At 40.2% G+C, this 16,849-nt stretch overlaps 1 protein-coding gene across 1 annotated transcript in view; it reads right to left on the bottom strand.

Annotated features, from left to right (window-relative positions):
• Window positions 1–16,849, bottom strand: part of LOC136860295 (anosmin-1) — a 288,905-nt gene that overhangs the window by 67,238 nt on the left and 204,818 nt on the right. Inside the window, exon 3 of the mRNA XM_068225884.1 lies at window positions 7,663–7,989. Coding sequence (XP_068081985.1) covers window positions 7,663–7,989 — 327 coding nt within the window. The remainder of the gene's footprint in view (window positions 1–7,662; window positions 7,990–16,849) is intronic.

Here is a 16,849-nt window from a genome sequence, read left to right as displayed (position 1 = left end):
AATCAAGATACTTGTAGAGTAAGTTATTTTCTCATGAAAAAGATTGAGCTGCTTGCCTAATCCGGGCATAGTCTGGGCCGTGATGTGGAATTGATCCCTCGAAGAAACAATCTCTCTTAGCCTATGATCTCTTCCCTGGGCTTGGGATAAATCCTGAAATCTTCTCAGAAATTCATCACCATCACTATCGGTGATGGGGATTGGACATGCCACAGCTACATCTGCTGGATTCCGACTGAGAGCGTCGGCAAGCATGTTTTTCTTTCCAGACCGATGTACAATGGACACATTAAATTGTTGGATAAATATTGCCTATATAGTGACCTGTTCATTGGTGAGATTGGAGGATAAAATGAAAGTTATTGCTTTCTGGTCTGTATAGATGGTGATTGGCAACCCAGAAAAATTTTATTCCAATAGAGAAGTGAATTGATAATGGCTAGGGCTTCTAGATCTGTAACGGTGTACGCACGTTCATGCGCCCTCAACTTCCAACTCAAGAACGAAATGAATAACTTTATGTTGGGCTCACTAGGTGCGACCTGGTAGAGAACTCCTCCTATCTCTATCCTACTGGCATCATACTCAATATGAAACGGCCATTCATAATTAGGATAGTAGAGCTGAACATTATTTTTAAGCATCCTGTTAGTAGCAAGAAAGGATTGCTCGCATTCAGTAGTCCCCTTCCTGCGGTTGTTCTTAAATAATTCTTGAAGAGGCGATGCAACCTCTGTAAAATGAGGGAAATGTTGCGCAAAAAATTGGCAAAGTCCAAGGAATTGCCGAACTTGCTTGATCCTGCAGGGTCTGGGAAATCCACAATGCTCGTGATCTTAGCGGGATTTGGGGGGATGCCATCACCGGTGATGATATGGCCAAGGAAAAGCATCTCAGTCTTAAAAATTGACTTTTCTTCAGGTTGATTTTGAAGTTCCTTTCTCTAAATTCCCTGAGGACTTTATGGATATCTTCTATGTGTTGCTTCCAGGTATCGAATGCTACTAATATATCATCCACATAAGTGGTGGTGATGATGACTTTCACCTCTCCTGATATCTGACTTTCCAATACTCTTATTTAGACAGCTCCCGAGTTCTGGATTCCAAAGGGTTTAAGATTGAAGACATAGGTAATATTGTCAAAAATAAACCCAGTAAAGAGCCTAATGTGTTCATCCAACACAATATGAAAATAGGACGAGGTCATGTCCATGCCTGTAAAGAATTGCGGAGGAGTGTGGTCATATTCTAAAATTAGTCGGTCATTCAAAGCACAAGCATCAAGGCACAATCGTAGACTGCCATTGGGTAATCGCTGCATTTGGCGAAGCAGGGAGAATAGTGTCCCATGGGCGATCTGGAGTATGCCGATGATGTACAAGCATTGGAATATCTCTAGTAGACTCATGGATGTTGGTGTTAATGATCTTCTGCATTACTGGGAGTACATCAATCCATATACAGTGTTCTTCCTGGCAGTACAACGGACAGAATCTGGCGATCTCCCTCATTAATCGCTCAGCAGAGTTGGCTTCCACTTTTACATCCTGAGGTATCCGAAATTCCCTGTACGTGTGGCAAGGTATACATCGGCCAGACATGCCGGTCCATTGGTACCCGTATCAAAGAACATGAACGTAATATTCGTCTCAACCAACCATACAAATCGGCAATACCTGAGCACGCTCTATCGTCGGGTTATGGTGTCATGTTCCAAGATGCTCGATCTCTTACCCACACTAGACGCTACATGTCTAGGATTATACGGGAAGCTGTGGAAATACGTAAAAATCCTAACAATTTCAACAGGGACACCGGCTATTAAGTAATACCTGGTTGCCAGCCAATAAATATTTACGTAAGTAGTTCCCTTCCTTGTCCTTTTTTTGCTATTGGCTTTACGTCGCACTGAAAGAGATAGGTTTTATGGCGACGATCGGACAGGAAAGGGCTAGGACTGGGAAGGAAGTGGCCGTGGCCTTAATTAAGGTACCCCAGCATTTGCCTGGTGTGAAAATGGGAAACCACGGAAAACCATCTTCAGGGCTGCCGACAGTGGGGTTCGAACCCACCATCTCCTGAACACTGGATACTGGCCGCACTTAAGCGACTGCAGCTATCGAGCTCGGTCTTCCCTGTCCCTTCACTATTGTTATTTCGTCTCGGTGTTTTCCAAATTCGTACGTTCGTTGTCGCCAGATGTTTCATTCCAGGCTTGTGTCTATATCATACACCTGTCAATGTCATATGTTACGCAAACATGTTATGTGAACAGCTTAGTCTGATTGTGACGGTTCGGTCAGCTTCCGCTTCGAACGCTAGCGTTGTGCCACGTCCTGGGGGCCATCTAGTGGTGAATGAACGTACCATTTCCACTTCTATTATAACGTCTAAATTCAAAGTCATTGTTTAAGAAGCCCTTCTCGTGGACAGTCAAGATTTCTTCTGAGGTCGCAGAGCACAGTTCTCTGCGAAACGTTAAGAATTTCACTTTATTTTCTTGTCACGGCATAAGCCCAAAATCATATACAGTATCATGTTTATAGAAAAATGTTTGTACGAGTATAAACTAGAACTCGACGGCAACATGGGAAGGTAAACGAGTAGATACGTCGGTAAGGATTACGTGTACTTCTGACAGAGTACCCTAGACCGGTTTTTGAGTACAGGAAGTGGTCTGTCATGTGTTTCTAAACCCCATCTTGCCCAGCGGCTAGAGGGAGGCACAGCAATATTGTTGGCCTTCGATAACAAACAGGTTCAACAAACCCTCTACTCTGGTACTGTGCTCTACTATACGAGGGCCGTAGGACATAACCGGTGTTTCCTACTACGGCCGTTCAAAACACATTAGGTTCTGAAATATTCAGTTCATTTATGGGGAAACTAATAGAACAAGTTAAAAAGTACATAGCATATTTTCTGAGATGTATTTTTCTTTACCGACTAGCAAACTCTCTGCATGTATACCCCTAACACACTGTATAGCCTTCCATTCCTTGTTTTTCATTGAAGAAACGAATAACAAAAAATTCTCATTCTGCAGAAAGAGTCAAACCAAGTTCCTTTCTGCAAAAACAAAAAAGTGACTTCTTGTTCCACTGTTTTTTTCGCTGGTCCATAGATGGCATTCAGATAAATAATTCGTTTGCTTAAAATATTCGAGCTCTTACACCTTCTCAATCGTGAAATTACCAGCGTTTTTCCCCGGTGTAGCAGTGGACTCGTCAGTTGGATTTCTACACATTTCCAAGACACTAGCGGCTAGTGTCCCGTTCTTACGCTACCATAAGCCTCCTAAGTAGGACAATGCAGTGACGGTGCACTAGGAGAAGCATGTGGCTTCACTTGCAGAAATGCCAGCCTTTGGCCTTTGCATTAAAATGTTTCCTTTTGGCAACTTAATTTTTTAAATGTGTTTGGTTCTCTTCTGCAGATAACAGAATAGGAACTAAATATCACTAATATGAGTTTATCTTTATTTTTATCATTTTGAGGATTGGTTTTCCCCCAATTGATCCAGAGAGGGAGCTAGGGTATTTTATTATATTTGTTTCTCTTCCAGACATATTAGAGGTCAAGTCAATGAATGTAAATCATTCCTTTCCACACATATTTTTATAATTATATTCAACTATGGCTCATTACCACAGACGAGTGTGACAGGTTTCGACAGAAGGCACAATTCCTACACTCGCCGATAGATGGGGGCTTCATCATTCCATTTCTGACCCGATCGAATGACTGGAAACAACCTGAGGATTGTTTCATCATACGTAAGGTATATGTGTTTTCTATAAACTGATGAGTAATTGAATTAGAGATACAGTCGAACCTCGATACTCGAACCTCCATTACTCGAATTTTCAGTATTCGAAGTAAATTACATTACCCGGCCGTTTGTCCTATTCTTCACGTTTATTTATTTCTCTATTACTCAAAATTCGGTTTCACTGATTTCGTCGGTAGATGAAGAGTGTGTCTCGTTCCCTTAGTGACCACGGATGGTCCGTGGTCCAACAGCTCTGCACTCTGACTGGCCAACCGAGCAGAGGATGGGTGGTCACGGCTCTTCCGTGGCTCTACGCCTCTGAAATCGGGAGACGGGGCAGGGCTAGACCTCACGGCTGGCCCCAACCGTCGGCTGTCATGACTATGTTTTTCCGTGGTTTTCCATTCTCCTACACTAAGGTGTATGCCGGGCAGTTCCTAGTATAGGCGACGACCGCCAACCCCCTTACCTTGTCGGTGCATCTCCTTCACCGTCACAAATCTCCCGGCCTGAGAGACGGCGTCACTGTCTAAGAGGCCCGCCTCCCCCTTTAGGGAAGGAATAAAAACATTTTAATAGTAGTTACACTAATTTCTCGATTTCTCGAACCAAACATTTCCTCCCTTGAAGAAACATAAACCTCTTTAATTTGAACTTTGAGCAACATTAAAAGTGCAATACGGCATTTGTGGTTTGTGAGGAACGGTTAACAGGTAAAGAAAGGGTTAAATGATGCAGGGAGCTAATATGACGGGAACTGAAAAACTAAAACTTCTAGTGATCGGAAAATAGGTGAAACCTCACTGTTTCACGGATGTGAATTAATTACCAGTCACGTATGAAAGCAACCCCCTAAGTCGCGGATGACAAACTCCATTTACGAATCTCGGCCGCGTGGTATAGACGAAAACTTTCAGCGTGAAGTGAAGAAAAATTTACAGTAAAAAACAGAAGAGACTAACGGATTTTTTCGAAGACGTTAACGGAGATATGTTTCTGTTTCACCACTGTAGGTACTGTACCTGTCTTCTAAAAAGTTGCTATAATAATTAAAGTGATGCCGTAAAATAGAGTTTGTTTGTATATATTTAAATACTGTTAAAATAATGTATTCAGTATAAGGCAGTAGATACATATGATTCAGTTATGTGCTATACATGCTCGAAACGGAATTCTCTATATCTCGAACTTTCGATCATTTGAAATAAAATTTAGCTCCCGAGGTGATTCGAGATATCGATGTTTCACTGTATCTGGCTAGTTGTATGTAGCACCACCTGATGGCGATGGCAATGCGGTATGACAGGGACTCCACAAGATAACGGAAACGTGGGAATTCATACTGCTCAGTGTCCCGTAATGCAGGGAGATTGTTTGAAGGAGTGTCAACGGTGTGCACATCTCTCTCGACAGCATCCTAGATGTGGTCAATAGGACTCTGGTCTGGTGACCTGCCCATTCGATGATACAACCACCTCCGTCTTGAACAATACCCTGCTGTTAAGACAAATCGACTGCCTGGAGTGCTTTGAGACACACTCCTACGTCGTCATGGTGTGTACAAACTGGAACCACAACTCATATATCCAGGCGATATTTCTCCAGTGTCATTCTTTGTACTTTGTGACGTGCGGTGAGCAAAGGTACGGATGTGGTTCGGCGGCTTTTGTACCTCATTGCGAGAAGTTCCTGGATAGTACGGCTGCTAATATTTCTTTGTTATCCAGCATTAAATTCGCGAGTAATCTTTTGCACTGTGACCCACCTATCCGCTCTTGCTCCCCCCCGTCATCAACACGTTGTGCTCCACGGCGATGGTGGTTTTACCCGAATATACATACTCATAGTATACTCTGGACATGATGTCCCGTGGAAAGCCCATTGTCTGCACGACTTCGAAGGTGGGATAGTCCATGCGTATGGCACCTGCATACTGACCGCGATCTTGTGTCAGCCATGCTTCACTCAGCTGGTACACACTCGGTCAGTAAGAGGTCTTGCGTCATCGCAATGATGTACTATGTCGCCGGGCCGACCCAAGAGCACTTTGCCAAGGTGACAGCTATCTATATTAATTGCTCATAAGTATATACATTCGTCATGTACAGAAATATATTCATTATGCACTAGAGGGTAAAATGTGAGCAACAAATGTAATTTTTGATAGTATAGTTTGTGAATTAATTACTTATTCATTCCAATTTGTTCCTGGTAAGATATACTTCATAGAAAATAAAGGACGTCAAATGTCGTTAAATAGTTTCCATATACCTATGGTTCATTACAGCAAGTACGATTTGTGGTTAACGGTACTAAGACCCTAGGTTGGTAAATATAGAGGTCGTGATTAAATATTCATTGTCAGTAGTATTAGGGCAGGGCTGGTTCCAGGACAATCGGAGCTGCGTCAGCATTTTCCCATTAAAACTATAATTCACTGAGGTTATTTCAAAATTCCGCTGCAAAACAAGTGCACGTGGTTAGGACCTGTAGCAGCTGTCAAAAGCACGTGGATTTCCGATTCCCCGCGCCCACATACTTGAGGTGGCAGCATTGAGGTTAGACCCTGTTAAGATGGTAGCAATGAGGTTAGCCACGTTCACTTGTTTAAAATCCGCGGCCACGTGGTTATGACTTGTCATTTTGACAGCCGTCAAAGGCACGTGAATTTCAAATTCCGCGCCCCAACGTCGTTAAGATGGCAGCAGTGAGGTTAAGATGGTAGCACTGAGGTTAGCAACGTTCACTTGCTGAAAATCCACGCCCACATGGTTAGGACCCGTCAAGATGGCAGCTGTCGAAAGCACGTGGATTTTAAATTCCGCCCCCTCCACGTGGTTAAGATGGTTGCAGTGAGGTTAGGCCCTGTTAAGATGGTAGCACTGAGGTTAACCACGTTCACTTGTTCAAAATCTGTGCCCACGTAGTTAGGATCTGTCAACTTGACTGCTGTTAAAAGTACGTGGATTTTAAATTCCGTGCACTCTACGACGTTAAGATGGCAGCAGTGAAGTTAGGCCCTGTTAAGATGGTAGCAATGAGGTTATCTACGTTCACTTGTTCAAAATCCGCGCCCACGTGGTTTGGACCTGTCAAGATGGCAGCTGTCAAAAGCACGTGCATTTTAAATTACGTAGTTCCCATTGTCCTGGAACCGGCCCTGCCCTACTACTGTCACTAAGTCCAATATGAGTACTATTATATGGAAGATATGTTCAAATTAGTCTTTGAAATACATTTTTGCTAATGTCTCATTCGACGTCCGTAAATACTTATTCGGTCCAGTTCTTGCTGCTGAAAAGTAAGACATACCTTAACGAAAATAGTACTACAGAATTGACTCATAACCTTGAAATCATTTCTTAGTTAATACCGGGTATTTGTGTAGTTAAGCCTACATAATGCCTATTGGTGGTAGCACTAATATTACATCTTTAACTCATCTGGAACAGGATATCCGTTACACAAAGATTAGCCTAGGTAATTCAGATTAGACACTGGTAAATTATTCTAGGGTTATTGTCAGATGTAACTAATAATTAACACTCGAAACACTTAAATGGCACATACGTCTGACGCATCTAAGATGTTAATCGATAAACAGAAAAGCGACATACAAGTGTTTGGTTGAAAGTACTGTATTTAGTAGGGAATGTAAACAACTAATGAGCACCACGTATCAAAGTAATTGTCACTAAAGATTCTGTGTTCAAAGGTCACCGGGAAGTAGTATATAATTCTTTAGGATAATCAGTAATTAGAGTAACTGTAGTATTATTCAATGCATCCCATTCCACTGGTATGATGAATGTCCTGTTACATTTATTTTCAGTACATGCTATGGACAAGACATGTTTTAGAATTAATGAGAATGGAAGAAAGTGTTACCTAATGATAATTTAAAGGCAGCGGACGGCTCAGAGAATCCCCTGGAGCCGTTTGCATTCACCGCTGCAACTCGAAACTGGTACCACCGTCCTGGCTTCAGGATGTTCTTGAGCGTTGCACTCGTACGGGTTGACCGATGACGGGTGATCCACGATCCGAATCGCTCAGGTGTGAGATGCCGTCCTACGTGGTGGCGCTCCTCCAGTAAATAGAGCAATGGCGGCTCGTTTTCGACTCCTCTATCACCAGGTTCATCCCATTCCAGCTGAACTGCACGACCGTGTCGACGTTCAGACACCGTCACATTCTCTGGTATAGCCGGTAGATCTGCAAAGATAGGGTTTTCTTGGTATTAATCACTTATGGGAATGGAAATTGCTCCAGTTTACATTAATGATTCGTCTTAATAATGGTAATAGTATAGTAATATTTTACATCTTAGCTCTGATTGATAGTCTGTGTTGGTATTCTATATATAACACTGTTCTGCATAGATTTCTATACTAACAATGAATTTCGACTCCTAGACGCCACGAACCTATTACGCTGGCGTAGGTGGCGGATAGGGGGTTCCTAACCGGCTTGCCGGCGGACTTGAGCGAAATAAAATAACTCTCGCGACGAAACACACATCCCCTTGTGGGTGGGGGATGCAGGCGAGGAATGCATACACCAACGGTATCCCCTGCCTGTCGTAAGGAGCGACCAAGGGATTATCGTGTTAGAACCATCAAACTACTTGTAATTAGTATCACCACTCTGGCCCTGTTTGACGGCCGGTTGGCCTTCCTCACGCCAACCCTCTATGGAGGCATGTAATCACTAATGCGTATTTCTGTGGTGGTTGGTATGTAGTGTGTTGTCTGAATATGAAGGGGAAAGTGTTGGGACGAACACAAACACCCAGGCTCCGGGTCAGAAGAATTATTCTAAGGCGATTAAAAACTCCGACCCAGCCGGAACCGAACCCGGGACCTCTGAACCGAAGGCCTCGACACTGATTATTCAGCCAAGGAGTCGGATTAACTTGAATGCAATATTACATCCAAATGTGGCAAGTACTCAAGCATGAGAGTGTATATAGCGTTAATTCCGCTTGATTACCAGAGACAAGACCATATAACTTACTGCTGCTATAATTTGAGAACAATTAAACTGTTTAACATTACATGGCTTGCACTTTCGCAGGCAACAACATTTATCTGGAAATTGATATAAAACGTTGGAGCTAACTGTTTTTCAATAGACAATGGAAATGAACGAGGAGCACATTTTTAGGGAACAAGTACAGGATTTGTGGGGAATGCTTCTGTATTTTAATAAGCCTGGCTGAGTGGCTAAGGCAGTAGAGGCCCTGGCCTTCTGATCCCAACTTGGCAGGTTCGATCCTAGATCAGTCCGGTGGTATTTGAAGATGCTCAAATACGCCAGGCTCGTGTAATTTGATTTATTGGTACGTAACAGAACTTCAGGACTAAATTCCGTCACCTCAGTGACTTAGAAAACCATAAAAGTAGTTAGTAGGACTTAAAGCCATAACATTATTATTTTGTATTTTATCTCTCTGATTATATCGCTTGAAAATGCGACGTTGAATGTGATTACTAATTCAGAATACGTTTCATCGGAGGACCTACTTGGTAACATACAACAGCGTAATCAACAGCTTTATGGCTTAAGCGAGTACTCTTTCACGGCCATGGTTGGCATAAACCTATGTTAAGTGTCAAAAAACAAGCCTAACTGTATATATTCGTAGCTGAAGAGCACCCGCTTGGCTGGTTTTTCATTGTTCACCTGTGCGGTTTCCTCTGCATAAGGCAGAAGACGTGCATTAAAAGACCAGTCTGTTTCTGTTTCTTATTTTTATTCTTTTTTTTTGGGCTACATAAACATCTTACATACTAAGTAATTTAATCGAAATACATTATTTTACACTACATTTGATGTGTTGTCTCGCGCATGCGTAAACAAATTTTCTGCTTGTCCGACAGGTGAGGAACAGGAACCTTGCAAATTAATTCCACAATAGTGGAACGTTATTCGGAACCTTATTGATAGTCATACTATAAGCTAATGTCACTGGAAATTGTGTCCGACTCGTTGGCTGAATGGTCAGCGTACTGGCCTTCGGTTCAGAGGGTCCCGGGTTCGATTCCCGGCCGGGTCGGGGATTTTAACCTTCATTGGTTCATTCCAATGGCCCGGGGGCTGGGTGTCTGTGCTGTCCCCAACATCCTTGCAACTCACACACCACACGACACTATCCTCCACCACAATAACACGCAGTTACCTACATAAGGCAGATGCCGCCCACCCTCATCGGAGGGTCTGCCTTAAACTGATATCGCTCTATGGAAATAAGGAGATTACTAAGATTCTAGTAGAAATACCGAGGAAAAGCTTCGATAATATTGAAGAAGACGGTGATCTCATTGTGGTGGACGGTGAAACAACGTATAAAAATACGGTGGAAGATATAAAATACACCGATAATTACGAAAGTTCATCTAAATACGTGTACTGATTGTCCCGAAGTACAAGATCAGTTATGCTACGAAAACAGAAACTGGAAGCCGTAGGAAGAGGAAACGATAGCAGAGAATTACTGTATTAAAAGAAGTCGTGGAAGAAATAATATTTCTGAAATTAAATAATTTAAATTCTGAAGATTTGAGCAAGACGAGGCGCAAATTATTTTACGCCGACTTAGAGAATTGGATGATTATTTCACAAAAGGAGACTGAGAAAAAGATATCTTAAGAGAAGTATTAATTTAACAAAAATCTAAAATGAATATGTACTTATCAGAAATATTTGACCTTATCGGCAGTTTTTCCAAGAAGATGATGGTCTGCTAAACACCCAGATGGACCGACCTGGAGGGAGCAGTTAAAACTACCCGAGATGAGAGGAGGGTGTCGCCCAGCCAGATCAACCTGAGATGACGAATCCAGCCAGACATCGAACCATGGCCAGAGTACCAGCCATGTGACGAGCGGAAGCAGAGCAACTGAGGCCCGAGATGACGAAAGACGAGCTAAGTGTTTATAATAAGTAACATAATTCTTAATTCATATATTTTTGTGGCATATGCGGTAGAATAGAATAGCCTAAGTATGAGATAATTAAGTGTGCAAGTGAAACGTTGAAGTGAAGTGCATTATACTTAAGATACTAATGATACATTACGTCAGTGTAGAATTAGAAAGATATCTCGTGGAGTATGGTTACGTATTAACAAGTGATTCAATGAGGTAAATGAGAATACGGTCAAGAAGGAAAGTAATATAATAGCTGATTTCAAAGAGTGTCAAATGATGAATAATATCTATGAGTTTCGTAAGCCATCCGATCTTAGATTACGTCACAAGTGGATAGCGTATTGAGAAGTGATATTTAGAGTCAAGTTATTCCTTGTCAAATAATATTGTTAAAAGAACATATACGGTATTTAAGGTTATGCATCGTATTTTTAAAGTGAATTAGTCAATGGAAAGGAATATTTACGCGGAGAAAAACGTTATGTCTCAATAGTAGCAAATGATATAAAGAAGGTTATACGTGTTGAGTATAGATGTTGAGGAAGTTAAGAGTGTATTAATTGAAGGTTATAAATGATAGTATGGAGTTTTATGAGATGATTTAAGTATAATATTAGGCGTCGTGATAGTTAATGAGACATATATGTGATGAATGGATGTTAAATATGAATGGAATTGATGCAGTTAGACGATGCAAATACTGAAGAGGAATACGCCGCGGGAGTAACTTATAATAAGATATGGATGGTTAAAATTCATGTGCAGTTGAGAATTGAAGATGATATGGTTGTAATTACAGCTATTAATAGATAGATATATGTGTTTCGTGACGTATTCTCAGAAATATGAAATGTGAGGTAGGCAAGATGATATATGTAGCTGACGGACAAGCATAATACCGAGATACTTGTTGAAATTCTTGCACGCGTGATATATTTAAGATAAGCTTAACGGCTGAACGCATATTGAGCCGAGATGAAATGAATGAAGAATTATACAGGTAGGATAGTGAGATAGATTATTTTATGTGTTGAGTATTGTTTTATATTTTAAGTTAGAATTTTAAATGAGTAGATATTAGACTAGGAGCCGTAATTTAAGTGGCAGTAGGGTCGAAAACCTTAGCACGTCAGTCGTCATAATGCTGTTCATCAGAGTGATATTCGACGCTAACGAATTCAGATATTTAATATTTTCAAATGTGTAAATTATGTGGAGGAATCCTGAACTTTTTCTTAATGATGATGTAATTGTGTCATATTAATGCAATTGAATGATTAACATAATTTTTCAAGGATAATTAGGGAAGATTTGACTTCATTTCAGAAACATTGAATTCACAATAATATGTTAATTTATTGATAAGCCAGAGCTGACTTAAACTAATTTCTACGGAATAATATTTATTTTTGAAACAATAATTATGGAGTTCATGAATATATTTATTCTCATTTCTTTCAATTATTTATTAGGTTAATAAATATGTTTCTTCATTATTTTCATAATTCAATGATGATCATTTATAATGGTAGATAGTAGACTGACTTAGTATGCAAGGTAATTTTTATGTGAGTTGCGTTATGAAATTATGGTCGAAGATAAATTTGCGAATTTATGCGGTAAGGTGAAGACGTTCATCGGACAGTAACGTGTACGGTCGTTGGTTCTTTCTTGGAATTCACGTAAAACCTGACTTATAGAAAAATTAAACATTTTTCTTGCTGGTGGATACCCTGAGACTACATCTGACTAGCCGGAGTGATAGCTGTGTCTCCAATTTTTAACATATTTTCGGCAAATGCTTGTGCTCTTGGATCTCCTGTTATTAATGCACTCATATTTTTTTCAATTTTTCAACGCTATTGCAGAACATTAATATGCGTTTATTTAATCTGCCAGTGTTGATTTTAAAATTACCGGCAATGTCTGCCTAAAATCTCCTCCCATTAATCTTGCGTTCTTCCAAAGATCCTGTAATATTTTATCTAGTGCTCCGAGTGATTTTTTTATGGGCCATTGTACATTCGTCCATATAATTATTTTACACCGCATTAAAATCTGACAACGTGCCGAAGATATTGTCATACCTCGGCTACATTTAATAGTAGTTTTTCCACCTTCCAATATTGTAGGCGAAATTCAAGATGATGCTAATGGTAATGCGATTTGCTTTTCACTCGAATTTTGGCTAAACCCAAATTGATAAGAAACGTTTCCCAGTGTCCCCTAGTGGATACAAAACTATAATTCCTTCTTCACCTGTTCCAATACGATTTATGATCCTCGTGTATACAATCCGTTGTGTTTGCGTTAATTTTGGTTCATTTTGTCTGATGTAGCTGTGCAATTCTTGTACGTTGTAACTGAATTATTTCATCAATTCAGAACTAACTGCGTCTAATTCATTTCTCACGGGTGGTTATACTCTAACTTGAACTAAACTTTTGTTGGTCATTCGCTAAACATCGTTCCTCTAACATTATCTTGCTTCATTATAAATATCTTCATTGAAAGTAACATCCAAATTCGAATTGTCTTACTGCACTTCGTCTAAAATATCGTCACTAATGCTGTCACGATATCTTATCCATAGTCTATTAGGATTTGATGGATTACACGATGCGAGATTATTGCAAAAAAATATCGCACTTTATCCGCTCTTGCTGCTTGTGAGGCCTCCGTCATTGCTTCCTCCTAGATTATCAATTTCTAACAGACCGCGGCGCTGACATGCCTCTCGTTACGTTTCACAAATATAACTGGTCTACTGTTCGAAGATTTTCAAACGATATTGGTCCATGTACTTCGTGAAGTAGTAGCCGTAAGTAGGAACACTCTGTGGTTTTGGAATGAACCATGTATACTCGATCTTTGAATAAACTCTCAAGACCTTCAACCGGAATTCCTTTCTAACACCGATTGAAGCGTCCCATTTGTAGTAATTGGGTCATTTCGGCACAAATCGAAAAATGCTGTCAAGCTAGTATTGACGGGTTGATTTGCAACTCTTCGTGCTGTTTCACTAGTAAAATACACTCCTTGTCCATTCTTGAGATGGGCTGCTAAAAGAATAACTGTTAGGTACCCGTCGTGAATCGGTAAATTTAATGCACGCCAAACCACCTCATTACTATTAATGTATTGTCCTAATTGGTCCTAATTGATATGTCAAAAATGTTTCATGTCGTTTTTTATTAGTTACTTCAAGGAAAACAAAATCACTTCCTTTTTTAATGTATTTGTACACTTACTTAATTGACTTGATAGAGCTGCAATATTCTGCACTGAAGTGTGCTTGAAACATCCTAGCCATTGATGGATTGTATGGCACGACCCATCGATTTTCATTTTCAACTGCTATGTCAATTCTCGTTCGTATTATTATTGCCGTAAATCCATCTTTACTCGGTGGTCGACGTCTGTAGTCTGGATAACATTCTTCATCCATTTTCGTTTCACTCAGTAATGGTCTAGGATATCACTTACAGCATTTCTTTTCCTTCATAAAGTGTGATTGCGTATTAAGTACTCCACATGGTTCAAGTATCATACTTCTTACTATTATTTCACATGGTACAGGATCTTCGACCTGATTTGGAAATTCAGACCTGATAACGTCATTGATTTCTCTTTGAGCTAAATTAAATTGTGTGAGTGTGGCATTCCTAGTTTTTTCATTCCAATGACGTCTCCAAACACGTGACAGTTCACAATCGTGTCAATGAATTTGACTTGGTTTTGTCTGAACACTTGTGCAATTATGTCACGTCTATCAGGTGGCGTTTGTTCATACTGTAATTCATCTTTAATCTCTTTCGACGATGAATTACACGTAAACGTAAAAAACAAATCGGGATGATCGTGTTTCCTAATAAACTTCATAGCGTCTTGCGCATATTCGTCCATATGTCTGAGGTTACTGGTGAATGGCGACGGCAAAATTACTAATCACCCCAGATTTTCAACATTTCCAGCACTAGCTATCACATCTTGCAAATAAATATATTCATCTGTTCGTGACTTGCTTTGATTTTGGCCGATGTAGAGCAATAGTTCTGACTCTATTCATACATATCAGTAACAATAAATTGTTGAAACAGTGGCCGACAGTTAAGTATACGATTTTATTAGTTTCCTCTGTCCTGCGCCCCTCTGCTGTTTGGATAAATATGGTATGTGCTTGTGCTAGACCAGCCTACGTTATTCTTCTCGTATGCTCATGACAGGGTTGGTCACAATAAGCACCGAGAAATAAATAACTAGAAAACACAACACATACACAGACAGAATGAAATCGAAATATCAAAAAATCAGAAGAAGCTCCAATCAGCCAGAGGTACCGGGGCGATAAATAAATGCTTACATATCATAGTTTGCGCGGACCGGATCGAAAATGACCAAGAAGAAAAGTCATGAACTGAATTACAGCCTATTAAATCAAAAGGATAAAGTTTAAAATGCTCCCGTCCTACTTCTTCAATAATATCAATCAATCATCAATCAGTCAATACTGACTTGCATTTAGGGCAGTCGCCCAGGTGGCAGATTCCCTATCTGTTGTTTTCCTAGCCTTTTCTTAAATGATTTCAATGACATTGTAATTTATTGAACATATCCATTGGTAAGTTATTCCAATCCCTAACTCTCTACTTCATATAAATGAATATTTGCCCCAATTTCTCCTCTTGAATTCCAAATTTATCTTCATATTGTGATCTTTCCTACTTTTAAAGACGCCACTCAAACTTATTCGTCTACTGATGTCCTCCCACGCCATCTCTCCGCTGACAGCTCGGACCATAACACTTAGTCGAGCAGCTCGTCTTCTTTCTCCCAATTCTTCCCAGCCCAAACTTTGCAACATTTTTGTAACGCTACTCTTTTGTCGGAAATCGCTCAGAACAAATCGAGCTGTTTTTCTTTGGCTTTGTTCCAGTTCTTGAATCAGGTAATCCTGGTGAGGGTCCCATACACTGGAACAATACTCTAGTTGGAGTATTACCAGGGACATTTATGCCCTCTCCTTTACATCCTTACTACAACCCCTAAACACCCTCATATCCATGTACAGAGATCTGTACCCTTTCTTTACAATCCCATTTATGTGATTACCCCAATGAAGATCTTTCCTTATATTAACACCTAGATACTTACAATAACCCCCAAAGGAACTTTCACCCCATCAACGCAGTAATTAAAACTGAGAGGACTTTTCCTATTTGTGAAACTCACAACCTGACTTTTAACCCCGTTCATCGACATACCATTGCCTGCTGTCCATCTCACAAGATTATTGTGGTCATGTTGCAGTTGCTCACAATCTTTTAATTTATTTATTACTGTATAGAGAATAACAACATCTGCAAAAAGCCTTACCTCTGATTCCACTTCTTTACTCATATCACTTTTATACATAAGAAAACATAAAGGTCCAATAATACTGCCCTGAGGAATTCCCCTCTTAAATTATTACAGGGTCAGATAAAGCTTCGCATACTCTAATTCTATGAGATCTATTTTCTAGAGATATAGCAACCCATTCAGTCACTCTTTTGTCTAGTAAAATCGCACTCATTTTTGCCAGTAGTCTCTCATGATCCACCCTATCAAATGCTTTAGACAGGTCAATCGCAATACAGTCCATTTGTCCTCCAGAATCCAAGATATCTGCTATATCTTGCTGGAATCCTACAAGTTGAGCTTCAGTGGAATAAGCTTTTCTAAAACCGAACTGCCTTGAACCAGTTATTAATTTCAAAAACATGTCTAATATAATCAGAAATATTGCCTTCCCAATGCGTACATGCAACGCATGTCAAACTTACTGGCCTGTAATTTCCAGCTTTATGTCTATGACCCTTTCCTTTGTACACTGGATCTACTATAGCAACTCGCCATTCATTTGGTATAACGTCGAGTAGGAAACATAGAGTTCATCAAATAAACTTAAGGAAACCAAAATAACACAAATTGCCACAGTACCATCATAGCGTCGTGTCTACCCACAATAGGATGCAGTCAACAGGTTCAACCCTCGTAAAGAAAAATATTCAGAATGTAGGGAAAGAAATTGTTAACTTAAGAAAAAAATATCCTTGTTGCATCACGCAGCCCTCGGACTTTGATATTCACTTCAACAGGAC

Source organism: Anabrus simplex, chromosome 1 (genome assembly GCF_040414725.1).
Source record: "Anabrus simplex isolate iqAnaSimp1 chromosome 1, ASM4041472v1, whole genome shotgun sequence".
Taxonomy (NCBI): Eukaryota; Metazoa; Arthropoda; class Insecta; order Orthoptera; family Tettigoniidae; genus Anabrus; species Anabrus simplex.
Note: the sequence above shows the minus strand (reverse complement) of the source record. Positions and strands in the feature narration are given on the sequence as shown.